The sequence below is a fragment of the Anopheles gambiae genome, chromosome 2, assembly GCF_943734735.2.
Source record: "Anopheles gambiae chromosome 2, idAnoGambNW_F1_1, whole genome shotgun sequence".
NCBI lineage: Eukaryota > Metazoa > Arthropoda > Insecta > Diptera > Culicidae > Anopheles > Anopheles gambiae.
Window position 1 is genome coordinate 108,132,130 of NC_064601.1, and position 24,634 is coordinate 108,156,763.

The 24,634-nt window shown below is 46.0% G+C and overlaps 6 protein-coding genes across 9 annotated transcripts; 3 read left to right on the plus strand and 3 right to left on the minus strand.

The window, feature by feature from the left end:
* The first annotated feature begins 1,007 nt into the window (after positions 1 to 1,007).
* Positions 1,008 to 2,856, plus strand: LOC1270201 (putative gustatory receptor 59f). The gene is made up of 4 exons (XM_061647113.1): positions 1,008 to 1,709; positions 1,797 to 1,870; positions 1,903 to 2,026; positions 2,766 to 2,856. Exons 1-4 carry the CDS (start codon positions 1,008 to 1,010, stop codon positions 2,826 to 2,828), a joined length of 963 nt encoding a protein of 320 aa, XP_061503097.1. The 3' UTR covers positions 2,829 to 2,856.
* Positions 2,857 to 2,882: 26 nt separating this feature from the next.
* LOC1270200 (complex III assembly factor LYRM7) lies at positions 2,883 to 4,210 on the minus strand. Of its 2 annotated transcripts, XM_308878.5 has the most exons (4): positions 4,054 to 4,210; positions 3,832 to 3,975; positions 3,658 to 3,739; positions 2,883 to 3,567 (listed from the first exon to the last, which is right to left on the minus strand). In XM_308878.5, exons 1-4 carry the CDS (start codon positions 4,072 to 4,074, stop codon positions 3,461 to 3,463), a joined length of 354 nt encoding a protein of 117 aa, XP_308878.1. In that variant the 5' UTR covers positions 4,075 to 4,210; the 3' UTR covers positions 2,883 to 3,460. The 2 variants fall into 2 exon arrangements, with proteins under 2 accessions (XP_308878.1, XP_061503092.1); XM_061647108.1 differs by having other exon boundaries at positions 2,883 to 3,739.
* Positions 4,211 to 4,424: 214 nt separating this feature from the next.
* LOC1270199 (ATP synthase subunit e, mitochondrial) lies at positions 4,425 to 5,204 on the plus strand. The gene is made up of 3 exons (XM_308877.5): positions 4,425 to 4,586; positions 4,809 to 4,965; positions 5,043 to 5,204. The coding sequence occupies exons 1-3, from the start codon at positions 4,542 to 4,544 to the stop codon at positions 5,087 to 5,089; spliced, it is 249 nt and encodes an 82-aa protein (XP_308877.3). The 5' UTR covers positions 4,425 to 4,541; the 3' UTR covers positions 5,090 to 5,204.
* Positions 5,205 to 5,767: 563 nt separating this feature from the next.
* Positions 5,768 to 24,090, plus strand: LOC1270197 (protein Lilipod). 2 transcript variants are annotated; one of them, XM_061647107.1, is made up of 11 exons: positions 5,768 to 6,659; positions 17,001 to 17,125; positions 17,654 to 17,793; positions 17,882 to 18,112; positions 18,218 to 18,286; positions 20,716 to 20,871; positions 20,946 to 21,107; positions 21,184 to 21,338; positions 21,417 to 21,648; positions 21,721 to 21,877; positions 23,440 to 24,090. In XM_061647107.1, exons 1-11 carry the CDS (start codon positions 6,588 to 6,590, stop codon positions 23,804 to 23,806), a joined length of 1,866 nt encoding a protein of 621 aa, XP_061503091.1. In that variant the 5' UTR covers positions 5,768 to 6,587; the 3' UTR covers positions 23,807 to 24,090. The 2 variants fall into 2 exon arrangements, with proteins under 2 accessions (XP_061503091.1, XP_308875.3); XM_308875.5 differs by lacking the exon at positions 23,440 to 24,090 and having other exon boundaries at positions 21,721 to 22,628.
* On the minus strand, positions 9,486 to 14,695 carry LOC3290259 (putative polypeptide N-acetylgalactosaminyltransferase 9). Of its 2 annotated transcripts, XM_061647106.1 has the most exons (6): positions 12,526 to 14,695; positions 11,868 to 12,443; positions 11,277 to 11,796; positions 10,847 to 11,214; positions 10,564 to 10,785; positions 9,486 to 10,488 (listed from the first exon to the last, which is right to left on the minus strand). In XM_061647106.1, the coding sequence occupies exons 2-6, from the start codon at positions 11,973 to 11,975 to the stop codon at positions 9,817 to 9,819; spliced, it is 1,890 nt and encodes a 629-aa protein (XP_061503090.1). In that variant the 5' UTR covers positions 11,976 to 12,443; positions 12,526 to 14,695; the 3' UTR covers positions 9,486 to 9,816. The 2 variants fall into 2 exon arrangements, with proteins under 2 accessions (XP_061503090.1, XP_061503089.1); XM_061647105.1 differs by having other exon boundaries at positions 11,868 to 14,695.
* Positions 19,251 to 20,600, minus strand: LOC5667195 (RNA polymerase II-associated protein 3). The gene is made up of 2 exons (XM_001688065.2): positions 20,175 to 20,600; positions 19,251 to 20,097 (listed from the first exon to the last, which is right to left on the minus strand). The coding sequence occupies exons 1-2, from the start codon at positions 20,303 to 20,305 to the stop codon at positions 19,338 to 19,340; spliced, it is 891 nt and encodes a 296-aa protein (XP_001688117.2). The 5' UTR covers positions 20,306 to 20,600; the 3' UTR covers positions 19,251 to 19,337.
* Positions 24,091 to 24,634: the final 544 nt, after the last annotated feature.

The following is a 24,634-nucleotide window of genomic DNA, read 5'->3' on the forward strand; positions in this document are numbered from 1 at the left end:
GATCGTGCGGCTTTCCACGATGCATATGGCGTTGATGAGGTTGGCTCGCGCTGCTAACAAACATTTCGGCGTGCTGATGCTGATCATCGTGCTGTCCACGTTCATCCAAATCAATATGCTGCTGCTGGAGCTGTACCACAACATCAGCCATCCCGTGATGCCAGAGTACTGCTTGTGGGTGCTATTCCTGCACGCGATCGTACACTTTACGTTCTTCTTTGTCATTGCCACCTCAAACCATTCCATCCAGCAGGAGGTTGTTTGAAACTGGTGCATCAATTAATGGGTTGCGACTTCATTATCATTTGTTTGCTACTTGGCTTTTCGTTGCAGAATGAGCGTACCATGCTGCTGCTGCATGAATTCAAATGTTCCTGGAGCAGCGAACAAAACATGACGGTAAGTAATACTACACTCTCATCAATGCTGCATTCAATTCAAAACGCAAATACGACGAAGCTACCGGGACAGGAACTTCCTGCGTTTAAACTCCCTTAAGCTCGGCTTGTTTGAAAAATTGCGTGATGGTACTTCTATATGTCACACATGCACAAATCCCAGGGTTGTAACATGTTGTATTAATTTTTAATTTTAAACAAGCCCCACGTAACCAAATGCGTGGCTTCCGCTAGACGATTCTAGCCCACAAACCTTTAGTAGCTTTAGTATCGTTTAGAACAATGGCCTGGAACGACACGGAAATAGACCGATTGCGGCATCAGCTTCGGCAAAACATCAGCCCTACGATGCGCCTCTCGCAGTGTCTATCACTTGCCCCGTATCCGCTTTCGGCGTTCCAGCGCAACTGCTCCACGCGCAGTGTTCGCATTAGAGTAATCATATGTTTCCGTTACGCATTTGCCACGTGCGTAACGGTCGCAGTGGTTGCCTCTCAGTTTACAATGTTTTACTACTTTCCCCACATTATGTACCAACCGAAGGTGCCAATCTTTATCGTGATTCTCTACTACATCGTGAGCATACTGCAGACGCTGACTACGGGCAACATGATGATCGGTTGCGAGCAGCGTCGTGCCGAGTACGAGGGCTACTTCGAGGAAGTGCTGCACTTGATGAAGGAAACGGCTCACCAACGCGATTGCAAGACGACGATCTGGTACCGAAACGTGACCAAAGTTCTGCTGGCCCTATACTGCATTGCCTCCCTGACCGTGCCGATTGTAATGACCACGATCCTGTGGGACATTGCTACGATCCCGTACGTAATGGCGCAAACCGTTCCATTCGTCGTTAGCTCGCTCATACTGAACCAGTACTTCTGCGTCTTTGTTCATCTAACGTCGATTCTGAGAAAGATGAATGAACGATTGGCACGGTTCCTGAACATGCTGCCAGGATCGGCGATGGAACCACCGGTTCAGCTGCGCGGTAAACCACTCATATACAATGTACTGGGCGAATCCTTGAAGATGGAAAGCAGTCGCCTGGACCAGCTGGAACAGCTTCGCCTGCTGCACGTCCGTACGGTGCAGACGGCCGGTAGTTTGAGTGAAAAGTTTGGCATCGTTATCATCCTGATTGTGATTGCCGCCTTTGCTAGCGTTAATATTGAGCTGCTCGAGTTCTACCAGAGCATCAAGCTCGGCACGCTCACTCCCACAACGATATTTATGAAATTTCTGTACGCGGCATCCAAGTTTTCCTTCTACATCTTGATAGCCTATCCGAATCGATTAATACAACAGGAGGTGATGATTGATTTTAAGAAATAACGATCGTGTCGGAGTATGTGCACAAGTCTTAGCTTTCCCTTTTCCGATTGATTTTTTTTTTAGAATCAAAAGGCGCTTTTTATGTTGTACAGAATTAAAAGAATATCATGTAGCGTAGAACTGAACGAGGCGGTAAGGTTCAAACGCTTGCCCCTCCAAAATCAGCGAGCGATTTCATGGTTGTTTATTCCCTTTCATTACAGATTGAACATTTCATCTCGCAGATCTCCAACCTGCATGATGTCCATCAGGCGTGTGGAATGTTAAATTTGGACATGAAGCTCATCTCAAACGTAAGTGACGTTGTTGGCGACTAGTGGTGGGAAATCGGAATCGGACCTGCCCGATTCCGATTCCGTGTTTGCAATCAATTCCCATGCTGGAATTGATTCCGGAGCCGATTCCGCAGCTGATTCCTGAGCCGAATCTGGATCAAAATCGTGTCTGGAATCGGAATCGGCTTCAGAATCAGAATCAGCTCCGGAATCGGAATCGACTAGGGAATCGCAATTTACTCCAGAAACGGAATCAGAATTGACTCCAGAATTGGAATTAGCTCCGCAATTAGAATCAGTTATTGAATTTAAATAGGTAATAAGTCCGGGAATCGCCATGAGGATGGATCGTGTACAAGTAAATTTGGAGCAGCTATCAATACGTAACATCATAGGACCCAAACGCCTATTCTTATTGATATACCGAAATCGACTCCGATTTCGAAGCCGATTCGGATTTCGGCGCCAATTCCAATTCCGGACCCGATTCTGATTCCGGTCCTGATTCCGATTCCAGACCTGGTTATGGTTCCGGACCTGATTCCAATTCTGATTCTGGTTCCGTTAAAGATTCTAGAACCGATTTCGATTCCGGAACCGTTTCTGATTTCGAAGCCGATTCCGGACCTACTATCCGGAATCGATTCCAGAAAATTTCTGAGCTAGCCGGAATCGATTCCAACAAAATCTTCATTTTTCCTATCACTATTGGCGATAAGATTCCTTTGAAAATCAAATTGTACCTCCTTTTCCGCAGGCCGTTGCAGCGATCACGTCCATTATGGTGGTTCTAATACAATTTTCCGACACAGGATTGTAAAACTCAAAAGCTTCTCAGTAATTCTCAAAAAAAAAAAACACAATACGCAGATAGTTGTTATCAGCAGTTTGTTGCTTGCAAGGGCAATCTAAACATTAACATCAAAATTTTATTTTGAATATGTCTATTGCTTAAAATTTACGGGATGAGGTGATGAGGTGCCTAACAAGCAAACAAAACCAGGCCTTTTAACAATGTAAATCACTAATACCTTTCCGTTCAAGCGTCGCGCACTTTCGTCGGTCCCGCTGTCGCTTTCAATAAACTCAAATTAGCTTCAAATTTCTACCAACACTCGGTTAAGATAATGTTAAGATATGGAACCATAATTGCATCTACCATATTCTCCCGTGTGGAAGGATGTTAACGCTAAATTGAGAGGACAACAAAGAGGGAGAGCAATTTAGAAACAACCACTTGACCGTATCAGGCTCGAATTTAGGTAAGTAATCATCGTTGGGATTAAGAATTGCCGTCTACTGGGAAATGCCATGAGCTAAGAACCTCTTGATACCAGGTAACAATTTCGCTAACATACACACACGCAAACAAGGGGCACCGTCGCTTACACCGAAAAATGGTGCGCCGACCGATTGCCCGCTGCCCCGTGTCGGTCGTGGAAGACATACATTTTACGATTTTTTATCACTACACTTTTTGCTCCGAGGGGGAGGTAGCTCTGCGTCCGGATCGAACATTACATTGTCCATCTTTCTCGTGTCGGGCGTGATGCGAGCCTCTGTAAATGATGCAAACGCAATAAAACTCATCGTAAGTACAGCGGGCCGGATGTTTGGCCATCGGCCACCAACGGTCACACACGACTTACCGAACAGGGTCGGCTGCTTCCTCACCGCCTGCACTACCGATCGGCGCAGTTCGACATCGACATCCTTGGCGATTTGAATCTTCTATTGGATCGGGACACACAAACACACCCACTCGGACCTTCGTTAGTACACCTGTCCCGGTGGGATAATTATAGACAGCCGTTCTTACTTACCTCCTTAATTTGCTTCTCATCTTTAATATCTTTGTTCTTGACGAACTCTTCCCGGATGCGTTGCCGTGCGGCGGAAATGGTACGAAAGTCACCGGAGAACACCTCATTCTTGGTACGCTGCAATATTTTGTACCAACGAAGGGCCTACAATAGAGGAAAACGTGCTTGCGTTAGGTGGGCACAAACTACGGGAGGAGGAAAACTATTGCCATTTTCACTTACCTCACGCCTGAGAGAGCTCATAATTTGTGTTGCCGGCGGCGGGAAAACGATCGTGTGCAGAGTATGGGCCAGATATGTTTTAATTTTACGCAACAGCGGCAAAACCAATGTTTACGTTGCCGCTGTCAAGCAATCGATGGAAGCAATCAGCTGTCCTTCAATGAAAATCGATGAAAGCAAACAATCAAACGAAATTAATAAAATGTGTAGAAAAAAATAGCATTTTAGATAATTACTATTGCGCCTTTTATGAAATAAACAAAGCATTTTTATACGATTCCCAAGAAAATACCATAATTACGACCAACTATTTTTTCGTCGATAAATCCAAATCCATCCGTCCCACGAACCCTGCATCGATTTTTCAACATGCCTGTCAGCTGTCAAATTTTCACATTCTGCCATTTCGGACCGATTGCAATTGTACTGCGCCAGAAAATCGTCTATTTTTCTGTATCGCCGCAAACTCGTTTCCCGCAGAATCCGAAATGGCTGATCTTGGTGCTCCAGTCCGCGTATCCCCACTGATCCGGGTAAGGCATAAGTGCGTGGTCTGGCGTGGTTGGGCCACCGCAGGTCCGTTCGCCACCCGCCGTGTTACCAAAACATTATGTAATGTTTTGCCGGAGCTGCTCCCGGTTCCGGGAGGATTTCCGCCTACCCAGCTGGCCAGTGTTCCGGAGCAAGAGCAGCGGAGAAGATTGAGCTCCCTACAAGGAAGAGTGACGTAATTTGGATTTTGTGTATCTTTACAGTTTGGCCGTTGGTCGTTCCTGGTCGTCGGAGTTGCCTACGGTGCGTACCATCAGCAGCGCCTGGCTAAGCGTGAGGTTGGCATTCGCGAAATCGAAGCACAACAGAAGGTTATCCGTGACGCTAAGCTGGCCGAGGAGAAGAAGCGAAACCAGGAAGGTAAGTGACCGGCCGTTTGCCTCCCGTGAGCGAATCAAGCACGACATGCTAACGCGCTTTTCTTGTCGCATTTTTAGCCGAAGCTAAGGCCATCGCTGAGCTGTCCATGCCGACCAAGAAGTAAACAGCGAAAGGATGAATCTGCTTCCATTCTAAGGCACGTACCATCTTGTGTCCTGTGTTAATGCTGCAGTACTGGGATGATGAATAAATTCTTTCATAGGAAGTAAAACAAACAACCACCATCCCGCGTCGTAACTTTTCGTGACAGCCCACGCCGGGTCGGATACTGTTCGGGTGTACCGTGTGTGTTCAGCTCACCGGAATCGATTGAATTTCGTTTAATGAAAGAATCAACGGCAATGCAGTACAGAAGGGTCTGTGGGGGATAAAAGTATCATCCTGTTCATTTAGAGAAGTAGAATATAAATCGAATGTAATCTGATTTGTTGACTATTATTTTTATCATTGCCCTTCCTTCGTTAAGAATGTGTTTTTTGATATAAACTTTCGTTGAAATGTTCCGCCATTTTTGACGTTATTTTCGTCAAATCGCAAACGCCATCTTGGTGAGCTGACGTAGGAGAAAGCGTTTTATTTTCAAAACGATACAGACAGCGTAAAAGAATGAAAAGACTTATATGAACTCAAAACTATACAAATATGTGTAAAAAATCCAAGAAAGTTCTGCACTTAACTAGGACAAACATAATTAATTAAAACTCAATGTCTTTTGTAACGGTTTTTCAAAGCGTACCGAATGAGCTAACCTGCCATTTTGTACCGAGCCATTTGCTGGCTCGTTTCGAACGCGTCCGCTGCCTGACGTTTGACTCGTAAACACAACAAGCTTGCAATCAACAACGTTCGCATCGCGCAGTGGCCCGAGTGAAAAGAGCGAAAATTTCCATCCTAATTGCGACACAATTCGGGCCCGTACTCTCCAACACGGGGCAACGTTCTACCAGAATCCGAAAGCAGAAAAAGTGTAAAAAACGTGGTGAAAGGGGCTAGCTACCCTGCGGTTGTCGGTTCAGTGCAGCAGAGCAGGATTGGTTTCGGCGTCACCCCTCCCCTGCCTCAAAGTGAAAGTAGTTAAAACAAATTCCACCTTCCACCCAGCGAGGGCAGCGAGCTATCTGGGAGGATGATCCCTGCCCGGGAAGGTGTGTCCGGTCGCAAGGGAATCTGTACGAAAATATAAGTTTTTGTTTGTGTGTGTCGCGTTTGTGTGAGTGTGTGTTGCCACGGTGAGGCGCACTGGTTCGGAAGAAGCAAGAGCCCCCATGTTGATGCGTTGTGATATTTTGAGGCCTCCCGGATCTGCGGATCGTGGTGCCTGAAGGGTGCGCTCTGATAGAAAGTGAATTCCGTGTCCAAATTCCTGCGCGATTGTAACAAATTGTGGTCACCATCAAATCAAACTCATCGCCAGTCCGTTCGGCGGTGCTGAGTGGCCAGCACTTCTTCACCGGAAGGATTTGCTTCCGACAGCAGTAAATCCAGTGAAAAATAAGGAGAAAAAACACCCGTTACACTACTATCGTGTGAGGCCGTGGCAGGCCACCAACGGCACCAAAATTACGCTCAACGCAACGCAACTCTACGCCGTCCTGGACGCCATGGAGCAGGACGAGGAGCAAGTACCCGACATACGGGAGCAAATGTTTCACAACACGGTCCGCGAGCATATCGTAAGTACCACCGGGAGGGGGTAGGGGGACATAAAAGTGGCTTCTATTTGTTTTAGCGTGAACGGGGGTTGCATATTCACGACCACCCCATCGGGAGCATGCAGTTTGGGGTGGGTTTGAAGCTCAAAATTAGGTCACGGTGTCAACGGTGCGGCACAACCGGTGCGGCGAATGGGTGTTGCTGCTCCAGTACGCGGGCAAAGCACATGGTGGGCGCCAAGGAAAAGCCTTAATCCAAGAAGCCACAGCGATTCCATTGCGTAACAACAAAACATCATTGCTCTGGCATGGGAGAACCATTTAATCATAGTCGACTTTGACCTTCGAGCCCGAGGTTCGGTCATCCCGGGATGGAGCGTAATTATAGGCACAAAATACACATGCCAAATCGAAACATAATGTCCCTGTTGCTGTGAATAATCCTCTGCTCGGTGCGGAAAGGTGTAGTATAGCACGATAAGACAAAATCTACAAACAATTGGTGTGGCTAATGCTGATAACGATGGCCGTCGGTGGATGCAATTGTGAACACAGATGTTTGCTCGATTCGGATCGGGTTCAGTACTTTCCACCGAAGCAAAACAAGCAGCAAAGCGGGGCACGGAACGTGGACGAACAGACGGTTACATACTACTTGGCCTGGCACACGAATTAGAAATCAGTTCAGCATATATCGTGTGCTGTGTGCGTCGATCGTGTACCAGCTGCTGGAGAGCGATAGTCCAGTTTCTTCGCTATGCTCCACACCAAACGCAAACTTGTCGGTGTACTTAAGGAGTGGGAGCAGCAGGGGAGGAACTGGCCCCCATGTACCACGTATCCGCGTGTTATTCGTTATCGCGCCGGCGGTGTGGGTGTGTGTGTATGTGTGTATTACAGAAATTACATGACCAGCTGGATGAGGCACGGTAAGGGGTTTCCTTTTTCTGTTCTGCTCATTTATACCATCCTACCATCCATTTTTTCGCCCCATCATCTACTCGGCATTGTTTTTGGAGGGTGTAGTAGCATCACCAAGGAAACACGTTCCGACCGGCGCTGGGAAAGCTTTTCGATAAAGTGCAGAACAATTTTTTGTTTTGGCTCTTGCTTCTTTCTTGTGGCCGTCATTCCGTACCCCGTCCGAACCCTTGTGGTGGTGTGGCTTTCTCGGCAGACGGAAGCGCAACGCGTAATTGCAAATATGTGTACCTTTGAACGCACACAAAAGAAGGGTACCGGGTGCCGCCGTCTGGTGCTTTCAACGTCTCGACCTTCATTCGTGTGCTCTCTCCCTTGCACCTATTTCATATACACCGAGAGAGAGAAAGAGAGAGAGAGAGAGAAAAGCACAACAAAGCGAGTGTTGTTGTACCCCTCCCCTCCCCACGCTGTGAAAATTGGACTGCAAAGCAAATCGGTTAGCTGCTTGGTTTGAATTTTAAGGTCGCCTCTAAACACACATTAGGTGTTGTTTTGGGTATGTTTTTGCTAGGCAGGAGGTGGGTGGGAATTCCGATCACGAATGTGGGCAATGCTTTTCGAATGCATCGAAGCATTTTTATCAGTAGGTTAAATTTCCAAAACAAAAACAAAAAACGCCTTACATTTGGGTTATGGCGTGTAGCAATCAATCTCGAACGCGCCGCAGCAACGGTGTGTCTGGCTTACAGTCAAGAATGCCACTTGTAAAATTGATTTAAAGATCGATCGAGATCTCAAGTAGGCGATGACGGCATCGGAAGATCGTAAACATCTCTTTGGGAATTGGATATGATTTTAGCGGGGGAATAGTTTATTGTCTGCATTTATAATTACATTATTAGTTTTGTTTTAAATTGGGCTTCATTTAATTAGTCCAAATGGAGTTTATTTTTTCGTGAAAAGCTTACAAAGCTCCATTATATCAAATACAAATTAATTCTCTTGCTACAATTGCAGCTTGCCCATCTGCCAGGATTAACGCGAAGAAAAAAAAAGAAAAACGCATGCCTATTGTGCGTGGGCCAACGGAATTGCAACCGTTTGAAGTAGTAGCAGGTAGAGCGAGCGAGAGATATTGCACCGGCAACATCTGCTGCGCAGACCAGTTTTCTCTATTTATGCTTTGAAATACCAGCCAGCTGCAATTTTCTAACACGATCGTGTTAATTGTTAAAAGTATGATTGCTATCTTGCTATAGCTTCTGCCAATACTTTAAACGTGCAACATTTTTCATGTCAAAATATGAAAAAAAAAACCGTTTGCATTTGAACATTTAAAAAAATAATTAACCTTAATGATAAATGTTTGGTAGTGACGTCATTTTTCAATGATTAACGATGGCGTCGACAGGCACGCTTTTGATGATAGATTTCTTGATTGGGTGGAATTGCACGCTTCCTTTTCCCGTACAACTACATTCCCGAGATACAGCCTCGACCCTCGGAGCGAGAGCCCCGTCACCTATTGCCCCATGTTACATCATGGTTTATCAATCGACTCATCGTAATCTCGACGTCGCGGCGCCGCAGACTCATCTCACGAAGCGCGTTCCCAGTGTCTTTGAACGATAGACGCTAGGCGCAAACCCTTTTTTTACAAAGCCGTACACAGCACGTGGCCTATATTTAGCACCTTTGTGTACTTTCCTTTCCGCAAGTGCTTGTGTGTGTGTAGCGCGGGCATCGTAGACACAAAGCTGCACTGGCAAAAGATCACGAAGAAAAGAGCGAGAGTGAGTTGCGACCATGATCAACTGTCATTGATCTGTTCGCTTTCGGTCTGCAAGTAGTAATTGTTTTATTTTTGCCGTTTTCGCGTGTCGCACCCTAAGCCCTGCCGCCAGCGGACGATAATGGCGCCCTGCGGTGGGTGTTGTAAAAGCGTCGACAAAATTAGCAACCGCCACACGGCAGTGGCGTCTCGGCAAAACGGAAGAGGGGAAGCAGGGAATGGGGGATTTCTCCTTTCACCAACGCCGGTGTGCACTATCCGGTTGTTTTTGTGGCTGGTCTGGCGGATGAGGTTTTGCACGTTGCATATGATCATGACGGTCTCTAGCGGAGGGATCACATTTCTTCTTTTAGTACGATGCTTTGGCACGGGTGCCAGAGAAGGAAGTGGAAGGAAACAAATTTCCATCGGTTTTATTTTTAATTAATTTTATTGATCCTCTTAAAAAAACACACACCTCTCTCATATATCATCAATTTGAAAAGTCCACCGCTGTCGATTGGATTGTGTAAAGATCTCTCGATCAGGCGACTCACACCGTTCCACCGTCACGCGAAAATTATTATCCGCTGGCACTAGACACAGTCCGCTGGCAACATTCACTAGCTGGCCTGTCTGTCGACGATAGAGCCATCTATAGGCGCCGGAGCTACCCTCGGAGCTACAGAGTGCGATCGTCACCTCCGCTTCTTGCGGTTTATTACCACTGTCCACACCCAGACAGTGTCCCTCTCGGGTGATCTCTCCCGTTTTGCGGTGAAACCAAATCTGTTGCCCCCCTAACCCATGGCAGTGCAGCAAAGCCAACGAACGATCACGCATCGGCCAGGTGAGACAGAGTTGGCCGGCTTCGTTTTCATGCCGGATCCAACCCGCCGCCTGCGCCTCGGATGGATCGTCCTGCTCGGGAAACACGTGCTGCAGATACCAGCGAAAAGACTTACAGCCCAACTCACTGCGAAGCTGTCGACGAGCGTCGAGATTTACGCTTGATGGCTTGTGGGAAGTTCGCGATGCTAGAAGAGCTCGATAATCGGGATGCAGGCGATAGAGAAATTCGGCATACTCATCCATCCACACTTCAGCAACTCGTAGACTGTTCCTCATCGTTAGGTCCCGTTCCTTGGTGTAGCTCTGTTTTGGGAGAAGAAGCCGATACGATCACTTGCAAACACACAGATACGAAGATGATCATTCAGTAGCATTTACCCCAATGTAAGGATGATTACGCTTCTGGATGTGGGCGACATGGGAACAGGGCACCGTTCGGATCGCTCCACCACACATCCACACCTTGAAGGATAGTTCCATGTTTTCGCCACCGTAAACCTGCAGCCCGGGATCGTACCAGCCGAGTTGGGCGAAAAATGCCTTCTCAATGCAGAACAGTCCACCCGCCATTACTGGTGTGTCGAATGGTTCAAGCAAGTGCTGTAAACTAAGCACTGTTAATAATAATACCCCCTTGGCTCCAATGCGTCACCAAATTCACCTCTTGTGGGGCCTGAAGTCGATCGTACCGTGGTCGCCACTGGAAGCTAAGATTCCAATCGAACGCTCCGTACAGTCCACTGGAAGCGCCTACCTGAAGCGCCAATGTGGTCTCGTTCAGCCAATCGATGGTGGGTACTGCGACCACTTTCCGGCGGTCCTGATTGCTGGCCACTAGTTCCAGCAAAGGCTCTAGCCACCCCTCGAGACACTCACAGTGCGCATCGAGGAAGAGCACGTAGTCGGCCGATGCACGTTTTGCGCCGAAAATTCGTCCCGTAATCAGTCCAAGCCTTTTTGGAGTTCGTAGAATGCGTACCTTGTCACTGTACGGCAGAAAGTAGTCGTCCAGGAATGTTTTCAGTTGTACTAGAGATGAAGAAGCGGTCATTAGTTGGATATGGGCAATGTTTGTAGTACACGAATCTCACCCAAACTGGACCAATCGTCTATCAGCAAGATCTCCTGTACCAGTTCCGGTGGTGTACGGTTCAAAACGGAATGGACAGTGCGCAACAGCACCGACAGAGCTTCATCGTGAAACACAATCACAACAGAGACCGGTGGCAATGCTGATCGCTTTCGTTCGCGACACCAGGGATCGCGTACATCGGGCAGTTCCCGCCGCACGGAGATCAAATCTGAAACGAACTGATTGTAACCTTGCCGCTGCCAGCCGAGTGCAATCTGTTCCTGCACGCTGTCCGGTATGTTTCCCTGCTCTTGTGGTAGCGTTACCGGTTCTCCCATGTGTCCTGGTGGGGCATGATGAGCCGTGGCGACATGTTGGGGTGCTTGTTGACGGTTGTAGTGGGGCTGGGAAGATACCACCGAAACCTGCTGCAACACTGCCCGAGAATATTGATGTACGATAAGCACAAGCGCGATGGCAAGTAAGAAAAGTAGAATCAACTCAGACCGGCACAAGGTGAAGCGGTACGAAGGACCGAACTGGAAAAATGGAATGAAATGGTAGTTAGAGAGTTCTGACAGGAATCAATATAAGATCTCGCAACACTTACTCTCATATTGAAGCTAAACTTGGGACATGTTTGGAGAAGTGTAACGAAACAGAAGACAAGCTCCCACCAACGCACCGTACCAGACTGGGACTGTAGCATGTGGTCCATTTACTGGCAGGTCCAACACAACCCAAAATAGCACTGTGATGCGTTGATGCTACATCAATGTAATTTACTTCTTCCATGTCGTTGTCTTTTATCTTGAACATTTCGGAAAGGTTGAATCAGTGAAAACAGTACATTTGGTACTGTGCGATAAAACTGCTTCTTGATGTTGGTGGGTCTCTCAAACTGTAGTTGAATGTTGAAGTGTAACAGTTTATGTAGGGAAATTAACCTCGCATATCGCTAGCCAACAAAGCTGGTCATTCACTAGACACCTAAATCACCGTGTGCCGGTGCTATCGTTAGCTTATATCGCTTATCACTGCCATACGTGGCCGGTTGTGCGCTTTGTCCTCGTGCCATATTACAACCAGTGTGTCGCTTAGCTGTCCATTTGCTTTGCAGCAGTCCCTTCTTGCCACCTCTTCACGGCGTATCAATGCCGTCAGAGTTATAAAGTGCGATCTAAAGCTGCAAAATATAGTTCAATCGGTATGTGTTTTTGTAATGGTTTTGCGCCTAGAAAGAGGTAAACAATGTTCTGTGCATTTACCGATGAGAAGCAGCATCATATTCAAAACATACACACACATACACAGTCCGTGACGTTGCAGTACAGTTCGATACACGTGGCATCTCTGCTTGAAAAAGGGTTGGGCTGTAAACAAATTTAGAAAATGTAAACACATATCACTTCATTTACATGCTCCTCACAGCTGTGATGGAACGACGGGAGTTGTGAGCCCGAAACATAAAGGTTTTGTTTACTACAAATGTTTTGGACGGGCCTTTACTCGTTGATATGACGTGGTGTTCTCTTTGTTTGGTAAACAGAGCCGACACTTGGCCATTGCGCGGCTGGAAAACGGAGCGTCATGTGCTTTGTGCCGTGCTTCCTCGAGCACGTGTAGCAAGCTGATCGTAATCTTGATGCAAAAACTGTAACTGATATAAGAAAACTGATAAGTGTAACGATGTGCTTAGTGATTTTATTTTACAAATCTGCTTTGTTTTCTTTATGATTGATAAAAACAAATGGTTAGTTGGGTTATTGAGCTTACAATTAATCTTATAGATCTGTTGTAACAAACTTCCCCATTTATTCCCATTCCGTTCTTGGCCGTTTTTCTTTCATTTCAAGAATGGAATCTGAAGCGCACAAAATCACCCCTATACATCCGTGTAACAAACCTCTTTGTGTTACATTTCTTTTTTTCACTTACTTGTGGAATCTGATTCTCTTCCCTTCTTGCTGAGAGTTCTCTCCCTGCGTTTTGTGCGCCACAACCATTGTCCAGCGCATTAGAATGTCGCAGCAGCTTCCGGCGGCTTGACACGCACAGCCTTTTCTCGCTGTTGCGTACTGAACACACGTGTGCGTTACACGTACAATCACGGCGCAGTAGCTTCAAACAAAGTATGTCATGAATTTTCCCAGTTGTAACATTTCGTTCCTTGTTCTAATATTGCTTTTCATTCTGTGATAAGAAAACATTGCAGGGACATTTATCTTAGAATGATAATATTTTTATTATTATTTAAAACTATTTTCGAACTTATCCTAAAACTCCAAACCAGTAAAAAAAAGAGGAAAAGGGTTGTCAAGTGCAGCAGCAGCTAATGCCCGTCGCCACTTATTGCAGCAATGGCACAATGCAGCAATTGTGTCCTACGGTTAGAGTGCGGTTCCGCTTCTTGGTACGCTTGGTACACCTCACAATGAGCGGGTTTGTTTATTTTTAAACTCAGTCTCCCCGCTATTTGGCAACCCGAAGCATCTATGCTTTAGATAATCTTACCCCACCACTGGACCCGGGGTCAATGTTTCAGTACCGTTCGTGCACTACTTTTGGTCAATCAGCGTGACACATGCGACGGCCAAACGAAAGCGAAACGTGTTTAATGTTTGCTGCACTACTCCCTCCGCCCCGGCTGGTGCTTTTATCATCATCTAATACCCATGCGTGCGCTGATCGTAGCTCGCAGTGGCTAGTGCAAGTGTGCCTTGCACACACACGATACAGCTACTACCACACTCTTGTACGTATTTCATCAATCCGCTCTCCGCAATGGCTTTCCGAAACTACACCGACCGAAGCATCTGTAGATGTGAAGCGAACACAAAAATGGAAACAAATGCATTCCAGTGCATTCCGCGTTACACTGTATGTGTGTTTACAGCGACGCATGCAACCACTCGCAGCGTGATCCATTCCTTCCATGTCCATGTCCGCAAACGGATTCCGCGCAGATTGCGTATGACGACGTTGCGACGGATCGAAACCATTTTCGTATGTTTTATTTTGATGTTGGAGAAAAAAAGAAGAAGCAACAAATGGCAACAGCGCTATCGGCGGTTTGCGTGTGCAGCATTTTATGGTGGTTGCATCGTTTACGGTAGGACAAAGTTTTACATGCAAACACGAAAAGGTGCAAGATTTATGAATGGTGGTGGGTTCGTTCGGTTTGTGTGGCATGCAACTGCAAGAAACGCAGCCGATGTTTGATCGTGTTGTTTTTTATTCATCTATTTTTAGCGCACTGCTGGAATGAGCTTTGATTTGAATGCAATCGCGTTTTGGGACGACGTTTTGTAGCGTTTTGTAGAGTTCCCTATGTCACTCACTGCCGCAAAAAGGTGAATGCACTTTGGAAGAGTTTGGTGCAGTGAGAGTAGTACCTTAAAGATACTTTTGACCAGATGGTGGTAATGTTTTCGAGTTCAAGACTACCAAATTCTAAGTCTGACAAGGTTCAATAGACAGTATTTTTTAATGCAAAAACCCCGAGCATTTCACTGGCTACGTCGCAGTTTAGGGTCCTATTCCTTATCACTCTCTCGGGACAGAAGAACTGATAGTGCACGATTAATGGAAGTGAGACTGTGAATGAAAGGAAAAATACGCTTATTCAGCAGTGTCCTATTTTTAGATTGCAAATCAGAGTGAAATTTGAACCTTTTTCAACTCATTTCATCTTGTATATACACTCTGTTATCTGTAGTCATAAAAGACTGTAATTCAATATTACCATTCGATCGTCAAATATTAAAGAAATGAATGAAAATTACCCTCAAATAAGTGTGAGAAACATCCGCTTATCCAATGAAATCAATGTTCAATCGAACGGTACTACAATTCCTGCCCGCTGCTATGTGTGGCATCCCAAAACCACGATCCAAAACGGGATTTACTTTAAATTCATCATCACCCAACCGTTACGAGCTTTTTAATCTTCAACCGCTCCCAAAACCGCTATTACATACACTTGTAAAACATGCTCAAAAATGTAATTGGCAAAAAAACGTGTACTTCCTCCCCTACACTCAGCTCATTCCATCAGCAATTCCTGCACAACAAACAAATTCCCCAAAACTACGCAGAACGCCAAAAAACGGGGAAACACTCATCAAAAAAATCATAAACCTCCTTACATAAATAAAACCTTCCTTCAATACAAAAAAAAGCAACGCTTCTCCGCCCAGTTGATCGTTCTGTAAACAAATCATGCTTGGTGGCCCAATGGCACGTGACCACGAGGGGGCACGCATTCTTCATTTTTCGGGTTGGTGATGGTCCACAAACGGAGTGTCTCGCATCAACGAATCGAATGGAGTGTGTGCTGTACCTCCAAAACAACGTTGCGTGACGATTTGTGGGGTTCTTTTTTCGAGCGTTGTTAGTTACTGTGTTTGCTCAAATATTTGTTAAGCAATTTGGGTATTTGGGTGGGCTATCATTTTATAGGAGAATCGTCGGCGTCTGGCGACATTGATCAGACGGTGTTGATAAATCTAGACGCGTCGCAGACATGCTGGTTGATGTTATACTTATACTTGGGGCAAATTCTTCACTGAACTATCTGGATCTTATTATCTTTTTTCCATGCTTAATCGAAATCATGAACCAAATTCGAAGCAGAGCTTTCGCGGTTCTCCACAACAATTGCTCGCAAAAGTGCAATTCAAAACCGTTTAGCAAAATCCACTCCGATTGCTGCACCAGCTTCACCAGCCCCAAACGTTTCCAGCCTGTTGGGCAGCATAATAGCAATAGTTTGATTTGCGTGGTTTTTTTTTACTTCTCCCGTGGATTGTACGCTGCATAACGGTCGGGAATCGGGACAAGATCGTGCAAGATCGCGAGCTGAAAACGTTCGTTGTTGTTGCCCGGTAACCGTTCAAGCGGCACAACAACGGCAGTAACGAAATAAAAAGAAAAAAGAAAATAAGAGTCAGAAAATAAACGGCCACTTCCTCCGTTAGCATTGATTGTGCAGAGGCTGCAACGTCGTGCGACGTCCGCGAAGATGCGAGTGGACAAGCTGCAGTGGTTTTTCCAGTTACACCCGGTGCGGTTTGGTGCAGTAATGGAAAAAAAACCTGATTTACTTAAGCACCAAACGTCAGCATAATTACCACGCTTGATTGTATTTCCATATTCTAACCCACCAAATTATGAGGTTTCGTAAAATCCCGAAAAGAGAAATCTCGGCTCCCAACTGCTGCTGCGGTAGATGGAATGTAGGTAATCAATGCTACTGCTGCTCCAACCAACAAAACACTGGAAACGAGAGTCAGTCGTCAGCCAAAAATAGCAACTTGCCGGGCCGTTCTTCGCCCCCCCCAATGGAGCGGAACTATCGCGACAAGCCCCAGTTTCGCCTACTGCGATGTTGGGTGATGCAGGCAAGCCTGTTTTTAGTGCAGCTCTACATGGGTGAAAAATGCATGTGGTTTCATGTTGGAATGGGACGGGCTTGGAAGATCGTTAGCGAGAGGTGGCGGCGGATGGAAAGTTGATGCACGATCGATTGTGGATGAGGATCATTGCACTCGCAAACGATTGTGCAATTGTGATGTACGATCATGGAGCGGGGGAAGTGCTTTAAATGCGTTAAATGGGGCGTGACTCCATGGCGTTTGTATTGAATCGATTAAAAAATGGATTAAATTCATTGATAAATATATCTACCGAAGGCTCAAGTATAATGGCAATTTAACTTACTTTTTTTCTCTTTTCTTTGCAGATCTTTATGTTGCTGTTTCTGTTGCTTTACCTTGGAAGCTATGCACTGATCATTCGCTTCCGGAGGCGCGATCGTGACGATCTGTTTGCTCCCGATGAGGACGAAATCACTGTGTATCGCATTAGGTAACTTATATAATCGTTTAATTTTGCCTCTCAGAGCCGGTCTCGTGGTCTCGACGGTAACGCGTATGATTTAGCAACGATGGACGATCTGCGATCAAGTCTCGTTGGGACTAGATAATTGTATTTAATCACGATCTTGATTTATTTAATTATTAGGATGACTACAAAATGAAAAACTGATTAAATTACTGTAAAATCTCTAAACATATTTAGTACAAAATACTCAGTATATTTACTGAAAAGTATAGCTTAGTATCCTTCGTTCATAAAATTAGTAGTAGCTCGACTAAATACTTCGTACTTTTCGTTTGTTAACGCTATAGAACATTGATTTTAGCTTTTTCCTGTGTTGTCTAAATATTTACAAAAAAATAGCCTTAAGGCTCAGAACACTGTAGGTTGCGCGTCATTCGTGTTGCACATTTGCATTCCTTCCGGCCAGCCCACTGCCGTCTATTGTTGTTGTTCTGCTTCACTAACGTATTGTACGCTTATTCTTTTGTCTGTTCTATGCTGCAACCCCGCCAGCTTATGGTTGTGCACGTTCTCCCTGGCTGTGGCCGTGGGTGCCGCTCTGCTGCTGCCGATCTCCATCGCAAGCAACGAGGTGCTCATCCTCTACCCGAACAGCTACTACGTGAAATGGTTAAACAGCTCGCTAATACAAGGTATGTGCGCCCGCCCTACTCCACCAAAAAACTCCACAACATGACAACATAATGTGATTCTTTTTTGTTTTTGGTTTCCTCACAACAGGGCTCTGGAACTACGTATTTCTGTTCTCGAATCTGGCGCTGTTTGTGCTGCTCCCGTTCTCCTACCTGTTTACCGAGTCGTCCGGTTTTAGCGGCCACAAGAAGGGCATCATGGCGCGGGTGTACGAAACGTTTACCGTATTTTCGCTGCTCGCGTTCATCGTGTTTGCGACGACGTACGTCATATCGGCGCTGCGCGACCCGGACCGCAACACCTTTCAGGCACTGTTCAGTAAGTGTTCAGTGTGTAGTCAGCCTCACTGACTGACTTGTTTGCATTGCTTGATTTAATTCATTTGTTCTTTCTGTGTCTTATCCCCAACCGCTCCTTCAACAGATTTAGCCAAATGTCATCTGCCATTCTTGTACTCGTGTGTGTCCTTTTTAGGTGTACTGTTACTATTAGGTAAGTGAATGTGTCTTCCTCTTGCTTCTTGTTTATCTTTTTTCTCAATACGCTTTTTTTACGTACCTTCGTCATCAAAAGCTGTGATTATATGTAATGCGTTTCGTACGCAAACCATTGTTACGCCACGAAGCCATTGTTACAGCATGTAATCGACACAGCCGAGGGACAATGACAATGCCAGAACCACATCCGAATAATGTGGCGTACAACAGCGAAAAAAAGCAGCGAATTACTTGCGCAAGAGTGTAATAGAATATTTCAAGCCTGGTGTAAGGTGTCCGTTTTGTGGTTTGGTGCTTTGGAATTCTAAAAGCATCCAGATTTCATTCTTATGCAGGTCTTGCTGGGATAATAAGGCGTCAGAGATTATGAAACAGATTTTTTCATGCATCTTGTAATGAATTTCCTCTATTTTAAAGTAGTTTTGAAATTCCCTTTTATAAACAGCGTACTTGAAATATGCTGTCTAACCCCGCAGACAATTTTGTCACAAGTCAATCAACATTGCGGCGTCAAAATTGGCAAAATTGAACCTCCTTTTGCCAGTGGTTCAACCCCGCACTAGACCTTGTCTGGTGGTGGGTTCCTTCTCCTCCCTCTAAAACCCAATGATGGATGTCTACAGCAATAGGGCTGCGACGCCCGGTTAGGCTACGTCTCTTGCTAGCGCTCTGTCTGCGGCGCTATACGGCGCGGCACGGTAGCGCAACAAAAGTTTAATCAATAAACATGTAAACAAAACGCGCATCAACCGCAAAAACCACTCCCAGACATGGTCGGACAATTCATCACCAAGCTCCAAACGGTGCGGGGATCCTTTAGTTGCAATGTAATGGAAGTGGCGTGTGGAAAAATCAAATTATACGCTACCATTTCTTTTTAGTCAGCCAGTGGAGGCGTTCTGTGGTTTAAAACATTGCAGAGAGATATGTGGGGTGGGATACATTGTGAACATTGCATATTCAATACCAGGGAATTGCTTTATTTTACTGTACAAAGAGCGTGCTTGATAGAATTGTAAATGGACCCAACTGCTGCGGCCGTGCCTCTAGCCTTCCGACAGCTCTCCGGAAGACGTCGATTGTACATCGTCCATGGGCAAAGTCTTCGTAGCTAACCGATGATCTACCGCTGCCGCTGCTCCAGCAGTCAGATCCGCCTCTTCAGCCCTTTCTCCGGACTGCTCACCAGTTACCATCGGCTCGTCTCCCGCCGCCACAACAACCTCCCCGGTGGCCGCTTTACCCTCAATTTCGCGCACTATCCGATCGATGTACGGCAGCTCCCGTGGATTGTGCTTCCGCGCTTCGGCCACACTTTTCTCGTACGCTTTCATCTCCCCCAGCCGGTAGTATCCTTGGGCGCGGAAAATCCACGACCGCAAGTTTTTCTCGTCCAGCTTGCTGAGCACAAAGTCACAGTCGATGATCGCCCGCTTGTACAGCTCGATGCGTATGTACGCCAGCGCCCGGTTGTTGTACAGTATCGGGCTGTCGCGTATTTGATCGATCGCTTTCGAGTACATGTTGATCGCCTGCTCGTATTCGGCGCGCCGAAACGCCCGGTTGCCGGCCCGCCTTAACCCCTGGGCGACCTGCTCCCGTTCGCGCCGCTCGGTCGCACGTCTTGCCGCGTCGCGTTCGATTTCCGCCATAAAGGCGTACTTGTCCTGCATCGGCTGCTCGAGCGACGGATCGTCCGCGGCGTCTTTGCGGTTGATAACGGTGCGTTCTTGGTTTACGCGCACGATAAAGTTTTCCACATTTGTTTCGTCCTTTTTCTTCGTCGCACTGTCGGTGCCAAGAAATCTGTCGATATACATCGAAACACGAAGGAAGAGCGTTGAGCAGTAGACAGACAAATACTAATGACGTTTTGCACTTACTGGTCGGCGAATGCGACACCCATCTGCTCCTTGGCCTTGTCGCCGCTGGTCATTAGGTTGAGGATTCGCATCACCTCATCCACCTTGCTTAGTCCTGCCTCGAACGCTTCTTCGTCCTCTTTGGACATCATTTTGATGGACGCACGTTTTGCACACTACTGTGAGCCACGAACTGAAAATGATCCACCCAGGCGCCTCGTTGGCTCCTTGTCGACTGACTAGGGTGCAAGGGCAAGCAGGTTGCTCTTGCCTGCCTGCGCGTTGTTAACTACACAACGGTTCGCTTGTTGATTGGTGGAAGCCACCGCCCAAGGGCTGCTAAATGCGAAGTTCGTCACCGTAGCAACGTAGTGCGACTGTTGTTCCCCTGTGATGGAGTTGGTAACCACTGCTACTGTCTGGTTGGAAGACAGGGGATCCCCTACACAAGAACTTGTCCGTTGGATTCCTTTGTTAATGTATTTCATTATCAAAATTGATTGATTTTTTATAAAATCATAACCACAATTCTAACGCATGTTTCCCTTTCCCTTTCTTTCAGTTTGCACCCCGATGGGTTTCGTAAGACTGTTCGGTGTGGTTGGCAAAGTGCTGGTAAAGCCAAACCTGTTACGCGACGTGAACGAAGAATTCCACGCCTTTAACATAGAGGAGGCCACTGTCAAGCGCAAGCTGGCGAATGCCAATCTTAATATAGGTAAACTTGCTAGCACTTAAATCGTTGCATGTAAAGAAACTAACACAATTTACCCACTATTTTCCATCTTCCAGAGCTAAGGAGCGTAACAACGATAGACCTAACGCCTGCCAAACTTTGCTCCGGGTTGGATGATTTGTATCAAATCAAACCAGCCACCAATGGCAGCCCGACGAGCGAATCGGTCAAGCTGTTTGAAAGACTGAGAGAGCTAGAGTCTGAACGTAAAGTGCTCGGTAAGCGTTTCCGGACACTCCATTGCTGGCGATCCGTTTCTAATTAACCGTGCTCTCCATTCTTCTGTCCCATCAGATAAGCAACGCAGCTCTTCGGCGCTTCAGAGGAATCTGGTCTATCCGATAGCGATGCTGCTATTGCTGATACTAACCGGCATTACGGTGCTGCTGGTCGTGCAGAACACGCTCGAGCTGCTGATCGGCATCAAGGCAGTGCCGTTGAGCACCAGGGTAAGGTTACTATTACACAATTCCTCAAACTGTTTATGCTCATCCGAGGGTTTCTTTCGTCTTACGTTGTGCTTTTAGCAATTTACACTCGGCATCACTTCCCTATCGAAGCTGGGACCGCTGGGTGCCACGCTGGAGGTGTGCATCATCACCTACCTAGGCGTCACGTCCACCGTTGGGCTCTACACGATGCCGTTCATGCGTAACGTGCGGCCCCAGCGGCGCAACACATCACTGGCGCAGCTGATAGCAAACTGTGGCCTCGTGCTTATTCTTAGCTCTGCGCTACCACTGCTTGCGCGTATTCTAGGTAAGTATTACTAAAGAAAGCCGCCATGAGTTACACGTTTACTAATGGAATGCATTTTTTCCTTTTTTCCAGGTATTACAAATTTCGATCTGCTGGGCGATTTCGGCCAGATCGAGTGGCTCGGCAACTTTCTGATCGTGCTGCTGTACAACGTGGTGTTCGGCACGGCGGCCACGCTCTGCCTGTTCAACAAGTTCACCGCAACCGTGCGGCGAGAGCTGTGCGCTCGGTTAGTGGAGAATTATTTCATCTTTCTTAGCTACCTTACGTTCATCATCAACTGAATGGTGAAGCTCGCTGCCTTCCCCCCCACGTACGCTCGATGCAACGCGTATACGCAAATGCTTTCATTTCGGGGCGGGTGGATTTGGGTTCATTGGTTTTGACGCCCCATGGCGTACGAACAACCAGCACCGCCACAAAGACGAAAGACGAAACTACTACTGCCATTAAAAGAAGGGAGCTGATATATAAGCAAGCTTCTGCCCGCTATCCCATACATTCGTCCTAGCACACATTCGGTGTAGATTGTAGTGGAAAGAAGACGCACATCACTAACTATTAGTACGCAGCGGCCGTATAGGCGCTTTTGTGGGATCGCTTTCTGACTGTACTTATTTTAGTTCGTGAATCATTCACCTTCTCGCCCATCGCTTCGCTTGCGCCGGTGGGAGCGAATTATTTAATCTTTAACCTTATCCCTTTCCGGACAGGGGTTCGAATAATTATTTATTAACTTGTTCATTTGTCCATCGAATATTTATCGTATCTTCATCGTAAAACGTTGTCACTGTCATTGTTTGTTTCCTCTGTGTGAGTGTACTGTAGCTCACTGACAGCATTCATATTAATTCCATTAATTCCATGATATTATGCTTCATATTGCTCGGTGCGTGCTACCATGCAGTCGCATTTTAAGATTGAAAAAAAAAACGTATAATTCCTCCTGCTTCTGGTAGAAAGTAGTAGAAAAGGATAATCGCATAATAAAAAAACCATATCGTGTTTGTGTGTCGCGTGCGCACACACACACTTGAACCAAGCAAACTTGATACTCACGTGATAAATTACACGTATCAGAACACAATGCCAGAATGGATGAAAAGACCGACAAATCTAGTCTATAAAATGTGCGGAGAAAGAGTTTATAGTAGGAAGAACGAAAGCCCATGTGTGATCTGACACTGTTTGCCACTTGTCGACTGCTTTTTGTTTGCCAGAACTGAGATTATTAGGGCATAAGGCTGAGGGAAGCGGTTAGGAAATAGAAACAACGCACACAAACGTAAATCGACCAGTTAAAACATTTCCCAGAATATTATAGCTATTACAAAGAAGATACTGCCCTGCCCTCGCCGGTACACTTGGCAATGTTTTCAGTGTTTGCCCAAAAGCAAAAAGAAAGGACAATAAGTTTTGTTGTGTAGGTGAAATTAATTTAACAAAAACAAAAGAAACAAACAAGAATTAGTCAAATAAATAGTAATCGCAGAATTGTTGCACACTATAATTCTCGCTTAGATTGCTTGTGATTTGTAGCTTGTGATATGATTGTAGTACATATTTTCTTTAAAACTAACCCTTTATCCTAACATTTCACTTCATATCGCACAAACATGTAATTTTAACAAATCCCTTCCTCTAACTGTTTTTTTGTGTTCACTCATCTTTTCTTTCTCTCTCTCTCTTTCTCTTCTTTGCAAATATTTTACCTGTTTCATCTTTACGTTCGATCATGGCGGCATTCACTAAAACCTTTGTGTAATTGGAACCTCAAAACAATGATCGCAGATTAAAAGCATTGTTTGACTACAGCAGCCACATTGAGCTGAGCATTGCTCAAAATGCTGGCCAGCTAAATCATCTGCATCCAGCGGCGTTACCGCAGCATCATCAACACCACCACCACCATACCGTTCAGCATCCCGCATCATCATCCGTTCCGACTGAACCGAATAATGGTGCGGGCAGCACAACACCACCGGAACACTTTATTGCGGTGGAACATGCAAACAGCACTGTGCATCATCGTGGCCATGCACACGTGGCTACCGGCAGTAGCACGATTGACACCAAAGAGCAAGCAGCAGCAGCAGCAGCACGGTTGACGCTTACCAACGGGGGCGCAGATCATGCGGATGTAAAAAAGACACGTTGAAGACGGATGTGTGGTAGCAGCCAGTTCCAAAGCAAACAAATGACCCGCAAAAACCTGCTCTCGATAGTTGGATTCGCACCGCGTGGAACCCAGTGAAACCAACCCATTCAGTAAGATATTTGTAAGAAGTCGCTGTTGGTGCCGTTCCGTGCCGTACGAGCCATCCTGATCCGCCGACCTGATTGCACGAATGCAGCTAAATCTAATACATTATTACCATCTGCCATTTAAGTGATATTATGCCTCCCCTTTCAATCGGGATATTATTTCTCATGGCTGTATAATGATGAGTTTTTCCTTCACACTTTTCCTTCGCCCCCTTTTACGCATTAAGGCCGAGGTACATTGTCCGTACTTGATTATTAGTATAATTTCGATCACCACTAGCGCATCTGGCGGCGGCTGACCGAAGCTTTTTTTAGTCGAAGATCAAAGTCGTGCCGGATCTCAAATGAAAGTAGTTTTTTCATCGTTTTTTCGATGCGAAAATGGCTGAAATACTTGCACAACATATTTATCTATAAATTACAAAGATTTTCCAGTCTAGTTTAAGCGAAAAATAACATATTTTCTGAAGCGGCTCCAAATTGTTTGGCAAAAAGCTTCGGCCAGTCGGCGCCAGATGCGCTAGTGGCGAAATAGAAATTACACTAGCGAGTACGGACAATGTACCCCGGCCTTTATGTTTAGATTTTATCAAACGACAAAGCTACTCAACATACGCACACACACACAAACTAAAAAGTACGATCCCTGTATCTCTCATGCGTATAATGCAGTCCGTGTGTGTGCACGCGCAACATATTAAACATAAATATCTATATGAAG